This window comes from Cricetulus griseus, chromosome 2, assembly GCF_003668045.3.
Source record: "Cricetulus griseus strain 17A/GY chromosome 2, alternate assembly CriGri-PICRH-1.0, whole genome shotgun sequence".
NCBI lineage: Eukaryota > Metazoa > Chordata > Mammalia > Rodentia > Cricetidae > Cricetulus > Cricetulus griseus.
Genome location: NC_048595.1, coordinates 289222222 through 289236067, shown reverse-complemented (window position 1 = coordinate 289236067; position 13846 = coordinate 289222222). Strand labels below are relative to the sequence as shown.

Below are 13846 nucleotides of genomic sequence, written 5' to 3'. Positions count from 1 at the left end.
AATAATAAAGACATCACTATATGTGATTAGTCATAAGGTCTCTTAGTTAAAGAACAGCATTACAGATCGCAGGTACCCAAGTTGATTCCGAGAATTATAACAGCAGAGTGAATTATATTTCATGGGAAAGGCTCCACAAAAGGAGAGTGATCTTAACAAATCCCTTCTATTTATCTCACCTCCATCTCCCCAGTACTGGGATTACAAGCTTTTTAAGTGGGGCCTAGGAGACTATCTCCGCAGCCCAAAAATCTGTTTTCAAAAAGGTGGTATGTCCAGAGTCTCTTTCTGAAGTTTAGAAAAGATAATATTTAAAAAAAAATCGTTGTTCAGAATAAAGAGTAACACACAGCATCGAGTAAGCTAAACTTCTGAGAAATAAAGAAGAGAAGTCATGTTTCTAAGTCTGAGTGTTGGTCAATGTCATAGAAACTTCCTGACTTCTTTTGTCAACCTCAAAGTGTCTATGAGGACACAGCAGCCTGGGCCTGTGTTCTGCTGCTTGCTTGCAAATCATTAAAACAGACATGGAAGGCCACACAAGAGGATCCCTGTGGCCATTTTTGAAAGAGTATGAGTTAATTGAATGAACTAAATGACCAGCACTGTTGTGGAATGTTATTTTAAGATGTGTTACATTCATTTATGTTGTGGAACATTTCTTTAGTGATGCAAAAATGTATTGCATTCCTTTTTGTTGCATTTGGTTAACTCCGAGAAGCTGTTACTTTGCCTGTCTAAAACACCTGATTGGTCTAATAAAGAGCTGAACAGCCAATAGCCAGGCAGGAGAAAGGGGGGGCTGGCAGGCAGAGAGAATAAATAGGAGGAGCAAGGAAAGGAGAAGGAGAGAAGGACTTCAGGGTCCAACCACCCAGTTACATAGCCAGACACAGAGTAAGAAAGGTATACAGAAATAGAGAACGATAAAAGCCCAGAGGCAAAAGATAGATGGAATAATTAAGTTAAGGAAAGTTTTCTAGAAATAATCCAAGCTAAGGCTGGGCATTTTTAAGTAATAATAAGTCTCCATGTGTATTTATTTGGGAGCTGGGTGGCAGGATCCCCAAAAATCCAAAGAGCAAAGAGAAAAAAAAAAAAACAACTACACAGCACTGAAGCAGTTCTCTTTGTTTGGTTACATCACTGGTTTTTAATGTGCTTGTATTTCTGCATTTGGAGCTGCTTTGGACATACCTTAGTATCTAAGGGCAGTCCCCCTGTAGCCTGGAACTTGAGCTGGGAACTGCTGTGAGCTTTACTGGAAGGGAAAAAAGATCAGGTGACTAGGTCCATGGTGCAGCTCGAGCCTTTGCTTGGAGAACTGACCCTTCCATGGCAGTGGGAGCTAATGCATCCCACTGCAGGGGTTGGACAATTGAGATCTCCCCCCCTCCCCCGCCTCGGTCTGGGACATGAAAATAGGACTCCAGTTGTGGGAAATTACAAGTAGCAGGTGTCTTGGTGGCATGCTGAGGTCGATGGCCACCTGCTGCCTCCCTCTGTGTCTCCTAGTGCCTCTTTCTCATCCAGTACCATGGAGACCTGGCTCACATGAAGTCTGAAAGTTGAGGAAGGGAACTGAGAGGCCACTTCTCACCTCCTCTCTGTGACTGAGAGACAGTGCTGGGGACTCATGAAACCTGCACATGTAGGTCATCACCATTTAAGGGGAGCCTGTGAAATTTGGCACCGAAAGAGCCATGTGGTCAAGAGGGATGTGAGCCTAGACTTCATTTTTAACCTTTTCAGAAACTGTGGTCCAGCTTAGGAGAACCAAAAGCACTGGCACCCTTGCTCACCTTGTTTCTGTCTCTCAAGGTGCATTCACACGTCTCAGATTATCATTTCCAACATGTGTCCCATGGAGATGTGTCAAGAGTTATTAGCTAAATTATCTGTAAACGAGAGTTCATTGTCCCTCCTATAAACTGTATCCAAATAATGCTCTCAGAGGAACATTCTTTGATCTGGAAGGGAAGGTCACCACAGTGCTATTTCTTAGCAAGAGGGAGAAAGAAAAAAACAAAAAAACAAAGCAAGCTGCATCGATTAAGCACCCGCTGTGTGCTGGAGAATAAACACACCAGGCACTCTCACAGGTGTTCCCTGGCACCCTATACTCACATGAAACAATTCAATGCTCTCTGTTATTCCAGGCATTTTTCCCTATTTATCCATTGGTGCCATACTTGGGTCTTTGGAATTCTTAGCAGACAGAGTTTTCTAAAGCCCACTGAATGATACAGCACATCTTTGAATCCACCAGGGTGCTATTTTTACATAGAGTAAATGTCGTTTCTATTATGTGAAGTGAACTAAATTTTATTTCAATCCCTCTCCACAGGAATGAGAGTCTCATAGCAGAGACCCAGATTTACAAGCACATTCACAGGAGCCTCAGACTACACCAGCCCTGATTTGTGCAGTGCAGTCAATGCCCTCATTTCCAGCGGCAGAGCACACCGCCTTCTCCCAGCCTAATGGTCATTGAATGTGCTGGAGTAAATGTGGGGCGTATTTCATTTGAAAGGAGAAAACGCAGAGCTGCTGTAGTTAACCTTCTGCTCTGACAGTGTAGAATAGATCAAACATTCAAGAGCAGTGACAGGGGACCGGAGCACAGGGACTCTTCTGTGTGTGTCTCAGGTGCCAGGCATGGTACTGGAGGCTTTGTCAAAATCATCTCACTGTGTGTATACTTCAACCCCCCAAATGAAGAATTTTCTCTATTTCATGCATGAAGAAATGAAGAATTAAAGTCAATTGATCTTCCCAAGACACTGTGCTAAAAGGTTCCAAGTGCTTTTTTTTTGAGGGGGGGTCTTTGACGTGGTGTCTGCTACAACCTAAAAATAAATATGATAGGTGAGTCATACAGTAGGTCAAGGTGGCTATAGAGGATGGTTTATGAACATAGATGTTGCCTTCATAATCCCTGTCCTTGAAGTGGTGCAGGAACAACTGGTCTCTTGCTAAGAGGGTAGCTGAAGGGGGAGCAGCCCCGGAGAGGAGAGCAGGAACCAGAAAGCACAAACTCCCCAAGACAAGAAGCCTGTATGCATCTTTAGAGCAAGGGATCAGCGAATATGGTTTTTGGAAAGCATGTGACTGACCCTTGAGTGCCAAGCCTGGCGCAGAGACTATTTTGTACAGTTGTTTTCTCGTGTCTGTATTTATGAGAGAAAGTGTCTCTGTCTTGTTCTTTCTTCCCACCCCAAATTTGAACCTCAGTATTTCAGCTGCCCATAGGTCATAGGTCATTTCTGGTCCAAGCCACAGCAATAGCTACAGAGGATTTCCATGGGCCCTTGTATATTGTGTAACCCCATGTCTAGGCAGGAGAGCTGGCCACTGGCTAGACAGCAATGTAGGTAATGATACAGATAAGGCCTGGACACGATCTTACTGCAAAAGCACTATTGACACATTCTAAATGGACTGTAAAGGTGAGGCTTGAAATAAAGACGCTTAAGTCTGTCCAGCCCTGTAGATTCTCACAAATGTGCTGTCTGGATCTTTTAATTATCAGTCATATCTCAAGAGATGCCTCCATTTTGCTCTTTAATTGGCTATAAAAAGTCACACTTTACTTTCCTACCTTTTTTTACATTAAACATAGCATCAACATTTTAAATTTCTAAAATAAGAAGTCTCAGAAAACTTGGGAGATACCTGGCCATGGATGAAATATTACCCAGGCACTTTCATTTCATTTCATGTTAAATATAATTATCCAAACATCAGAAAATTTTTCAGAAAACAAATATGACCCAATTCTCACAATTTTGGTTAAAAGTTTAAAAGAATCATTCTGCCTTATGGAAGGGAGCAGCAGAATATCAAGTGTGTCTAGAGCAAATGGTTCACTCAGCCCCCCTTTGTCTAGTTTTGTGGGCTACAGATGGTTGATGGTTGACATTTGCTCGTGTGTGAATTGTGCCAAGGTCAAGCATCATCACCTGGAATGGAAGAACTGTGGCATATCTAAGGCTAAAAGGGAAAATAATGGTTTTTAAACTGCCTGTGAAGATGTACCAGCATTATGTAGAGTTGTCTGCTGTGAAAACAAAGAGTGTATGGTTGGTGACAGGTGTGTCTATGCATATTCTAATGTATGTAATCTATTTGAAAATATACTAACTTTGTGTAGAATTGTCTATTGGGAAAACAAAGGGTGTTGTGTTTGGTGACAGGCATGTTTATGTATATTCTAATACATCTATTGTATACTTCTTTTTTGATGCATCTGGTATTTACTTTCAGTGTCACTGGTTAGAGCAATTTCATGTTATCTGTGGGACTAAGACCTTCTTGGCTGTTGAATCCTATGGGCGGTATGATGGCACATATGCCTATCTCCTTCTTCTCCCCTGTATCCCCTATGCCTTCCTGACTGGTGTGTTATAGGTGTTCACCCTGCCCCCAGAGCCATCCTAGGTCAGATGCTACAGTTCTAGAGAGCATGGTGGTTGCCAACATGGAGTCTGATTCAGGTTGCATGTATTCACATTTTTGTGGTTCTAGCAATGAGTGACCAGTCCTCTTTTGTAAAGTAGGGAAATGGCAGAGACACAAGATACTATAACATAAGACCTTCATGTTATACCCAGTGAGTGATTATTTCTCAGTGATGCAACTACTTAGTGCCTTTGTTAATTCTTTTTACTACTCTTAGTATTGTCAATGCATCTACCTATGTTAAATTATAGATATGCTGTAGCCTTAATAATTTTTCTGATCCTCCAGTGAATTCTTGGGATATCCTTTTAGTTTGTTGTGCCACAAGCTCCAGGAAGCGGAGCCGAGAACAATTAGAACAAACCTAGTGGCAAGAATGAAAATATACCAGACAGCAAAACCGTTGGCCAGAGAAGTAGGCTAGAACAACACACAAGTGTTTGCTGCAGCCCACTCAGCTCTATCCTCCCAGCAGCAGGGGTCAACAGACACCTTTATGTTAGTTTATCTTATAATAATGGGAGAAAAGAGTAACTTACATGAGAGGAAAACCTATAAAAAGACACACCACCTACTCGTAAATATCAGATTCATCTCCTTGATGTCTACAGTATTCATAGATAACTTAAATGTTACTGTCACATCTGGAGTTCAACATGATTGCTGCAGTCACATTTTGAAATCAACCTTGCAGACTACAAAGCTTTTCCCCACAGCAGTGTCACTGAGTGGGTGTGATAGCTCTTCTTCCATACAGCATGAAATATTGAGCAGTAGAACCTTCCAGAACAACTTTGCTGCCCCTAGACCAGATTCCCACAGGGGAGGCTTCTGAAGCTGTGCTCCCTTCTGCTTTTCATACTCCCTCCCCATAGGTTAACTGATTCAACTATCAAGAAAAAAATTTTATCTTAATTAGTTAACAATATGAACATCCTTAGGGAAAGTCTGAAAGGAGAGGCACCTAATGTCAGCAGTGGTTACATAGCACTGAGGCAATTATGAGTGTTTAGAGTTGTCCTTTTTTAAGTGTGTGTGTGTGTGTGTGTGTGTGTGTGTGTGTGTGTGTGTGTGTAAGTTAGTGCAGGTACCTGCAAAATCCAGAGGCCTTCGGTCTCCTGGAGCTAGGGTGATGGTTGAGAACTGAATTCTGATCATCTACAGACATTTGCCCTCATGTTGTAAGATGTCACTGAGGACCTTTTACTGTTCCTTCAATCACAAGACTCACAGACAACACTAGAGCCCATTGTTTTCACACTTTCTTCCTCAGACATTTCTCAGTTGCTGTTCATGATGTGAAGGTGAAGGATCTTCCACAAGCTTGTGTGTTGAACTGGTGCCTCATGCCAGCCACTCAGGATTCTGAAGACCTTCTTCCTCCTCTCCCCTTAGCATCCCACACTCAGGCTCACCCTCAGTATGAGTCTAATACTGTTGTGGATCTTGCCCCGGTTTTCTTTCTGTGACGGTGGAACAGCTGTCTCTATTGGGACAGGAAAACCCCAGAGCTGGGCTTTGGCCAGTGAATCCAATACTACTTTCTCAGTAGATACAGTTCAGAGCAAACACTGGCCAAGAGAGCAGCTCTGCCACCCTGTGCCAACTGTCCTGATTTGATGTAACTTTTAATCCTAGTGATGGGTTGTTAGACTTCTAGTTCTCCAACTTTACCAGGCCTGCTTCACATAAAGGAATTCATGCCTGGTGTAAACCCACCCCAAATCGTGTGGATAAGGAGATCATAGCAGGGAGCTACTAGTGTTGTTTAGCTAAATTGACATGGCATCAAACTTTCTGCAAAGTATTTGTGTTTATACTATGGACAAATGCTGCTCCCAGCCTTAATCAACAAACAAACAAACTTCTCTTTGTAATAAGTCCAGAGAGTTTTGGCTACAAAAAGCAACTGAGATAAGTGATAGTGGATCACTCAATCTTAAACATGTATCAAACCTGTAAGACTCAGGGAACACTGGAGAAAAGGGGACCAAAAAAAGGACTAGAAGATAAGGAGAAGGGCTGAAAATGGTCTCTTCTGGGCTAGACACAGCTGGTGTAATCCTGACCTCACAGCCACCACAGTTGCCAGGACTGGACCTGAGTGAGACTGGGCCTCTCAACAGTAACAATCTGTCATAAACAAAGGAGGGGCTTGTGGAGCCCTATTCCTTCCCTGCTGAACTATTGGTACAGATGGATTCTGGGAAAGGGGCAGTCATTGCCTTCAGTCTTGCTTCTACTGGCGAGCCCACCCTGCTCCAGCAGATAGTTCCAAACCCATGATCACATAAACAGCCCTGGCCAGTTCAGTGGGTGACAAAAGAAAGCAAAAGACATGCATGTGGCAAAGAGACTTGTAAGGAGGGGGCGTGGCAGAGCAGGGGAGCAGGGGGTGGTGGAGTGTGAAGAGTGATCAGAATTCATTGCCTGCATGTATGAAATTGTGAACGAGAAAATATAATTTTAAAAAGTGCCAGGGATACACATTCTGTAGGAACCATGCCACGGATACTAACGTGGTTCTTTCCCCCGGCTAGGACATGCTGCATAGCCCTCTCTGCCCCCATGCTGGTCATTGCCACCAGGAGAATGCAACTAGACCCCCAGTCTACCATGCTGTAGAGTCAGATTGTAATACTCTGTGAATTAGATATTTTGCCTGCAAGTTTCACTTAAGATGCATTGATTTATGGAGACATGTGTGAGGGGCACCTGCCCTGTTTTCATATGGCCCTCTCCTTGCTTTGGAACCCAAAGGAGTTCCCTGTTGCTGCCTGTTTCCAAGCTAAAGTCCTCTGCCCAGCTTCTGGGGTCTTTGATCACAAAGACCCCCCAGCTCTGTGAACACCGCACCTATTTCTTGCCTTCTTAATCCTGCTAGTACAATGTGTTTCCTGGTAGGGCTGCAAAGCCTTTTCCTACCATCCAAGAGGGAGTGCAGAGGGGGGGGAGCCTTGAGTGTGCATTCTTTGTGTTTATTTCTTCCACCCTGAGAACACCTTGCACATGAAATCCCCTGATCACAGAGGGTCCTTGGTGAAGGCCTGCTGACAGATGAGCTTAGACAGAGCATGAGCTTTAGTTGTTTGTTTGGGAGAAAGAGGTCAGAGGGCTCAGACTCTTAAGAGTGGTTTTTGTTCATTGTGCAGCCATGGTTTTAAGCTACCAGCCACAAATTGCCACCTACACACAAGAAGAAAAAAAAAAAAAAGGTTCCTGAGCATTTAGTCTCTTGGAAAAGGCACCTGTACTTTGAAAGCTGCCCAGTTAGACTCCAGGCCAGTGGCATTTTGGAAATAAAGAAAAGCAGCAGAGGCCCAGCAAACATCCCCAGTTCCACCCCCACCCCCAATTCCTCTATCATCATTGGCATCTGCCGAGCCAGCGTTACTCCAGCAAAAATCATTTCCCTGTTTGTTTTATTTGAAAATTTCCCAGATGCATATAATGTATTTTGACAAAAATCCTGCCATTCCCTCCTCTCCATTCCTCCTCTTGCTACCCCCATTGCCCTCCAGTTGCACGTGCTCTTCTTTTTAAACCCACTGCGTCCATCTAGCCCTGCCTTTATGGGTCTGGGTGTAAGACTACCTGCTAGAGCATAGATAACCTCTCAGGGCCAAGTCCCAGAAGAAAACTGCCCCTGCCTCCCCCAGCAGCCATCAGTTCCCAACCACTTGTCAGCTAAGGGTTCATGAACCCTTCCCATCCGCATTAGGATTTGGACTGGCTTGATCTTGTGTAGGTCCTATGCATGCCGTTGCAGCTGCTGTGAGTTCATGTGTGCCATGGCCTGTCATATCCAAAAAAGACTGTTTGGGTACAGGTGCCTGCCTGGCTCTTACAGTCTTCCTCCTTCCTGCTTCCACAATGAAAACAACATCAAAAGCAAGGTTGTCGGTGCCACCATATCAACTTGGCTTTGTGTTTTTTGTTCATGGGGGCTAGGGAGTGGGCAGGACAGGATTTGGCAGACAGAAGCCTGGAAGGGCAGGCCAGCTGACCCAGAAGGACAGATTAACTTCTCCCAGTACCTCTTTACACATGGCTAGGCCCACACCAGCAATAGCCACCTTGTCCTGTAGAAGAGCTGCATGTGGAGCTTCCTAAGACCTCAGTGATGCTTATGGTTCTGGGACAGAATCCTCTGCCCCTTCAACAGATGACAGTGCCCAGGACAGCCTGCAGACCATGAGGCTCCTTGCTGTTTCTCTGGGTAACCACTGTTCTGTACAGGTTCCAGAAACAGTGTGCTGCCAGCCCTCAGCACCCCAGTGGGGCCCTGTAGCTCTCTCTTAAAAAAAAAAAAAAAAAAAAAAAAAAAAAACCACTGGCAATCCATTAGGTCAGCTTTGTGGAGGCCCCTTTCCTTGAGAACATAAAGTCACTACTCATTAATCACTATTTTAAGATGAAAAAACATGCCATTCACACACACACACACACACACACACACACACACACACACACACACAAAGGAACCTATGTTTATCAAATAGATATGATAAATAAGACAGCCAAGAAATTCACATGATCCTTCCATCAGCTGTTGGCGCTGTTCTGCTCAGGAATGGTGACTACCGCTGACATTTAGAGAGATTTCCACTGGACTCCACAGTGGGGAAGGCAATTGGATCTTTTCTCTTCAATGTTGTGCTCCTGCAATTCAGACTCTAATTGTCTCTACCTTCCATTATCCGCTATTGGATTCTGTGCTGTTATTGGCAGCCTCCTAATGTCAGTGAATGACAGGTCCCAGAGCTCCACCACCTCTGAGAAGACCTGTCATTCACTGAAAGTTTGCTCGGCTGTGGGGTCTCAGCAAACCCGCCAATGCCAGCTTCAAGGGTGGAAGAGTTGAGGTATGTGTTTGAGGAAGAGCCAAGAGGCAGCAGGGCATCTCATGCCCAAACCCAGGAGTTGTAACAAGAGCATCAGCAGTCTTCATACTTTCACCACCCGCTTGCCTACTTCTGTGTTCACAGGAAGTCTTCTTGTGTACGGAGGGGGTGAGAAAGTTGTCTTCTATCTCCTGTGCCGGTCACCTTGAATCTCCTGGCTTTCTGATTTATAAAATAGAGCATATGGGTGCTTCCTTTCTCAGCCTGTTTGTGCTGATGCAACAGAATACCTCAGACGGGGTGATATATAGAGACTGGGGGCTTATTTCTCACAGTTCTTGAAGCCAGGAGGTCATAGCACAGATGAAGCTATAAGTATGGGGGTCTTTGGAAGACTGATCCCTGCTTCTGAGATGTCTTGGTTCTGTATCCTAGCATAGGAAGAGAGGAAGGCAAGAGAGCCAGCCTAAAGCTCTCCGAAGCTCCTTAGATGAGGGCTTAAGTCCCTCTTGATACTCTAACTCCCAATGGTATTGCATCGGTAGTACCTGATTTTGGGGGGTTGACATTTAAACCCTAATATGCCTTAATTCTGGAAGTCTTATGGTGAAGAAGGGATTGGCTTTCCTCAGTATCTCATATTCACCACAGCCACAAATGCTGGTGGCTTATCACTGAAATAAACTCTGAGTACTCTGCCTGGGTCTATCTAGAGTCTGTGGGTCACTGTATTATAGACAACCCGGCGCCTCCCTATAAACAGGAAAAACATAGATGTAAGCACGTGACCATGGGAGGAATAGTGGTGTACGGTCCTGCTCTGAGCAGAAGACTTAAGGGAATGTGTAAATTGGAGGAGTTTTGTAATATGAAATTCATTTAGCTACATCCCAAGTTCCTCTCAGGAACTCCCAAATGCCCTGGGATTTCCAGACTGACCGAGGTGAATGTTTTAACTCACAGCCTGCCTCTTGCTAACTCAGGGGTCTATGCTGATATGGTGATGTAAGTGTGGTTTCTTGGAACAGTAAAGGACTAAAGTTTAGGGACTGAGCTCCACAGAAACCAGAGTGAGTTTGAACTTCTTAAGGCTGGAGAGAGCTGGGCACATGATACGTTCAAAGTAAGGCTGAACCTCTGCACCAGTCGAAGGACCTTGTCATCTAGGACTTTAGTGTCTTTCATAATGTTTTTTGAGAATAATTGTTGATGCATATGTTTCTCTGAGTTCAGTAAGCCATCTGAGCCAATCTGCCAAACTCAAGAAGGGTCTGTGGAACTCTGGCTTGTAGTGAGTCCATCAGAAATGTATGGTGACTGGTGTCAACCACTAACTGGATTCCCTCAGCCTGTGGGATCTGACACTGTCTACAGGTAGACAGTACCAGAAGGAAAGAGAATTATTATATACCATGGAGGTATCCATTCCCACTTAAAAGCATTTTGGTTTGAAGCACAAAATTATTCTGTTTGTGTGAGTGGGGAAAAAGAGCATCTTTTCCTTACCTAAGAGCAGATGTGGTGGTTACGGAGTATCTGTCATTCACAACATTAGCTATGCAAGACCTGTCAAGAAGAGAATAAAGCCCTTCCTTGTTATTTCTTGTGGAAGACTTTAGATACATATGGAAGTAAATGTAATAAAGAAAAATCTAGAATTATAATTATTGGAAAGTAGAGTATTGGTTAATGTTGTCAGGTTGAGAGACTATAAAATCACCCAGGAGACAGGCTCTGGGTATACCTGGAAAGGTTTATCTTGACTGCCTTAATTGATATGGGAAGACCCAATTTAATTTTGATTGGGCCAGTTTCCTAGGCAGGGGTTCCCTGACTGTGTACAATGGGGAAAGCAAACTGAATGCCAACACACATGTGTCCATTGCTCTCTTCTGACTGCCCCAACTTCCCCCCTCATGAACTATGATCCTTCTTTCCTTCATTTGCTTTTGTCAGGTATTTTGTCACAGCAACAAGGAAAAATAAGACTTGGCGGTGGCATGAGTCTGCTAAGGGAATCGTGAGTTAGCTCCAGCTGCTGAAAACATTTAGTCCAGATGGCAGAAATGTCCACACTATGGGTTTGGGAGTGTGTTTTGTGACATCCCTTGATTATCCGGACCCAAGATACAAGAGGGGTCCTTATGGATGACACAGGCTCAGTACTGCAACACCCGAACCACACTTCCTCCCTCTGTTGCCCAGCTTAGACCATTGTTTCCATTAGAAAAAGCTACCAGCTAATCATTTTTCAGCCATTAGACATATCCGTTCATTATCCTTGGTCCTGCAGAACCCATTCCCCACATCTGATGGTCTTACTTCCAACATCTGGTCTCTGTTACTTCCTCTCACAACTTTTGTCTTCTAAATCGTTCCTTTGTCTTAATCTAAGCATACTCATGAATACTTGAACTTAGACAAAAATGCTTATTGTCACAAAGTTAATTACTATCCTTCTTGTGTGTAAACTATGACTACCATCCTTCAAATGCTGCCATCTCTGTTTGTAAGTTTATGCAAACTCTAGTGTTCTGAACTGAACTGTGGCTCATCATGGGCTGTCTAATCAGGGGCCCACCCATAAAGATAACCTAATCAACATTCTCCACAAAGTGTTACTACTTGTAAGAATGTCCTTTCACTCAGGAGTAACTTTTCTAATATATTTGCCTTTTTACAAAATTAATTACTTTCTGTTTTACTTTCACAGAGGGGAATTTAATTTTTATGTTTTAAGGATGTTTAGTACTCATCCTTATACTTTATATTAAACTATCTCTTATAAAATGCTTGAAGACTAACACATAGAGGCTCACAGTTCTTTTAGGAAAAGTTTTGATGGAGAAAGCCAATCAAATTATACATTAAAAGCAATGACAAGTTGATTTTTGGCTTCTTCAGTGGGAAATTTTATAGACTTTGCTCTGTCCAGAGGATTTCGTGTGCAAGCATGTGGAGGCCAGAGGTCAACCTCAGGTGTCATTCCTCAGTAGTAGTCCACCTTGGCTTTTAAGACAAGATCTCCCAGTGAGATGTAGGGCTCAAAAATTAGACTGGGCTAACCAGCTGGTGAGTCCCAGGATCTGCTTGTCTTCAGCTCTGCAGATCAAAGTCAGCTCCTCATGCTTGGGTGGCAGCCACTCTACTGGCTGAGCAATCACCTAGCCTGGGGCTCATTATTTAAGTGAATACCAAAATACAGCACTCATAAACTTAGAGCAAAATCTGGCATTTTACACATCAATCTTCGTTTCACGTGGTACCTCCAATCTGCAGCTTGGATATAGCCCATAGTTCAGTACACCTTCAGTGTTCTGAGGAAGGACAAAGGGATAGTGATGCATGCCTCTTCTATGGAAAAGAAAAAAAAGGGCCTCCATGCCCAATTTTAAAATTGATTGACTCTGATAGCTTCCTGCTAGTGTAGAAATAAAAACATGTCAACAAAACATGCAAATTATTTTCATTTAAGATAATCAAAATTGTATTTTCAGTTAAGTGAGAAACTTCTAATTAGTCTCACAAACAGTACATAGACAGCAAGATAGTAACAGATAACACCTTTTCCAAGAGTTTTCAGATTGCTGTTTTATTTCTAAATAAATAAAGCACAATTAGCTCCAGTAAAGTTTTATAAATTCTTTATGTCTGTTTCAAACTTTAAAATTGAGATGCCCAATTATGTGTCCACTTGTCATATTTAACCATTTAAGTAAAAATCTTAATTAAATACTTCTGGTGCTCAAGAACACATATAGCCAGTGTCCACGGTGCCGGCCAGCACAGACATGCAACCTCTCCATCATCATTAGATGTTCTTTGGTAATGTGTCTTAGTCTGTTTTCTGTTGCTATAGCAGAGTGCCAGAAACTGGGTTGTTTTTCATGAACGGAAATCCATATGGCTCACAGCTCTGAAGGCTGGGAAGCCACAGAGCATGATACCAGTGCCTGACAGAGGCCTTCTTGCTACACCTACCCATGTGGGGCAAAAATATCTGTGCACATGTGTGCAAAGAAAGAGTTGTTCAAAAGTTGCAGGGTGAATGAAGAGAAGAGGCCAGACTCATCCTTTATTATGAACCCATCCCCATACCAACGAATCCTTTGTGTTGATAATGGAATCAGTCTGTTTCTGAAGGTAGAGCCCCATGACTGAGCCACCTCTTAAAATCCTTCTCACCTTCTCCACATTGTCATATTGAGAGTTAAGTTTCCCATACATGAATTTGGGGGACATAACTGAACCAGAGCTGGAAGGACTGATTGAACTGTTAGCTTTCTGGGCAACAGAGGCTGGGCTTCAGCCACCTGCTGCTTCTCAGCTTCCCCTTAGGACAACATCATTTAATGGGATGTGGGTTCTAGAGGCTGAATCCACCACAATCCTTGAGTCGATATATCACTCCGGGCCATTTTTTTTTCTTTTGTAGTAAGATTGGTATCTGCCTCTCACAAGTGTTGTAATGATTAGATGAGATAATCCATGACATAAACTCTGAAACCCTCAACTGCTTTCCATAACTTCTCACAGATATA

The 13846-nt window shown here is 43.3% G+C and overlaps 1 protein-coding gene across 4 annotated transcripts in view; it reads left to right on the top strand.

Moving 5' to 3' along the window:
• Prkn (parkin RBR E3 ubiquitin protein ligase) overlaps window positions 1-13846 on the top strand; it is a 1098850-nt gene that overhangs the window by 760377 nt on the left and 324627 nt on the right. The window contains exon 9 of one of the 4 annotated variants that reach the window (XM_035440440.1): window positions 2348-4346. The exons of the other annotated variants lie outside the window; for them this stretch is intronic. Within the exon in view, the coding sequence (XP_035296331.1) occupies window positions 2348-2364 (17 nt within the window). The 3' untranslated portion in view covers window positions 2365-4346. Of the gene's footprint in view, window positions 1-2347; window positions 4347-13846 lie in introns of those variants that run through there. 4 annotated transcript variants of the gene reach the window in all.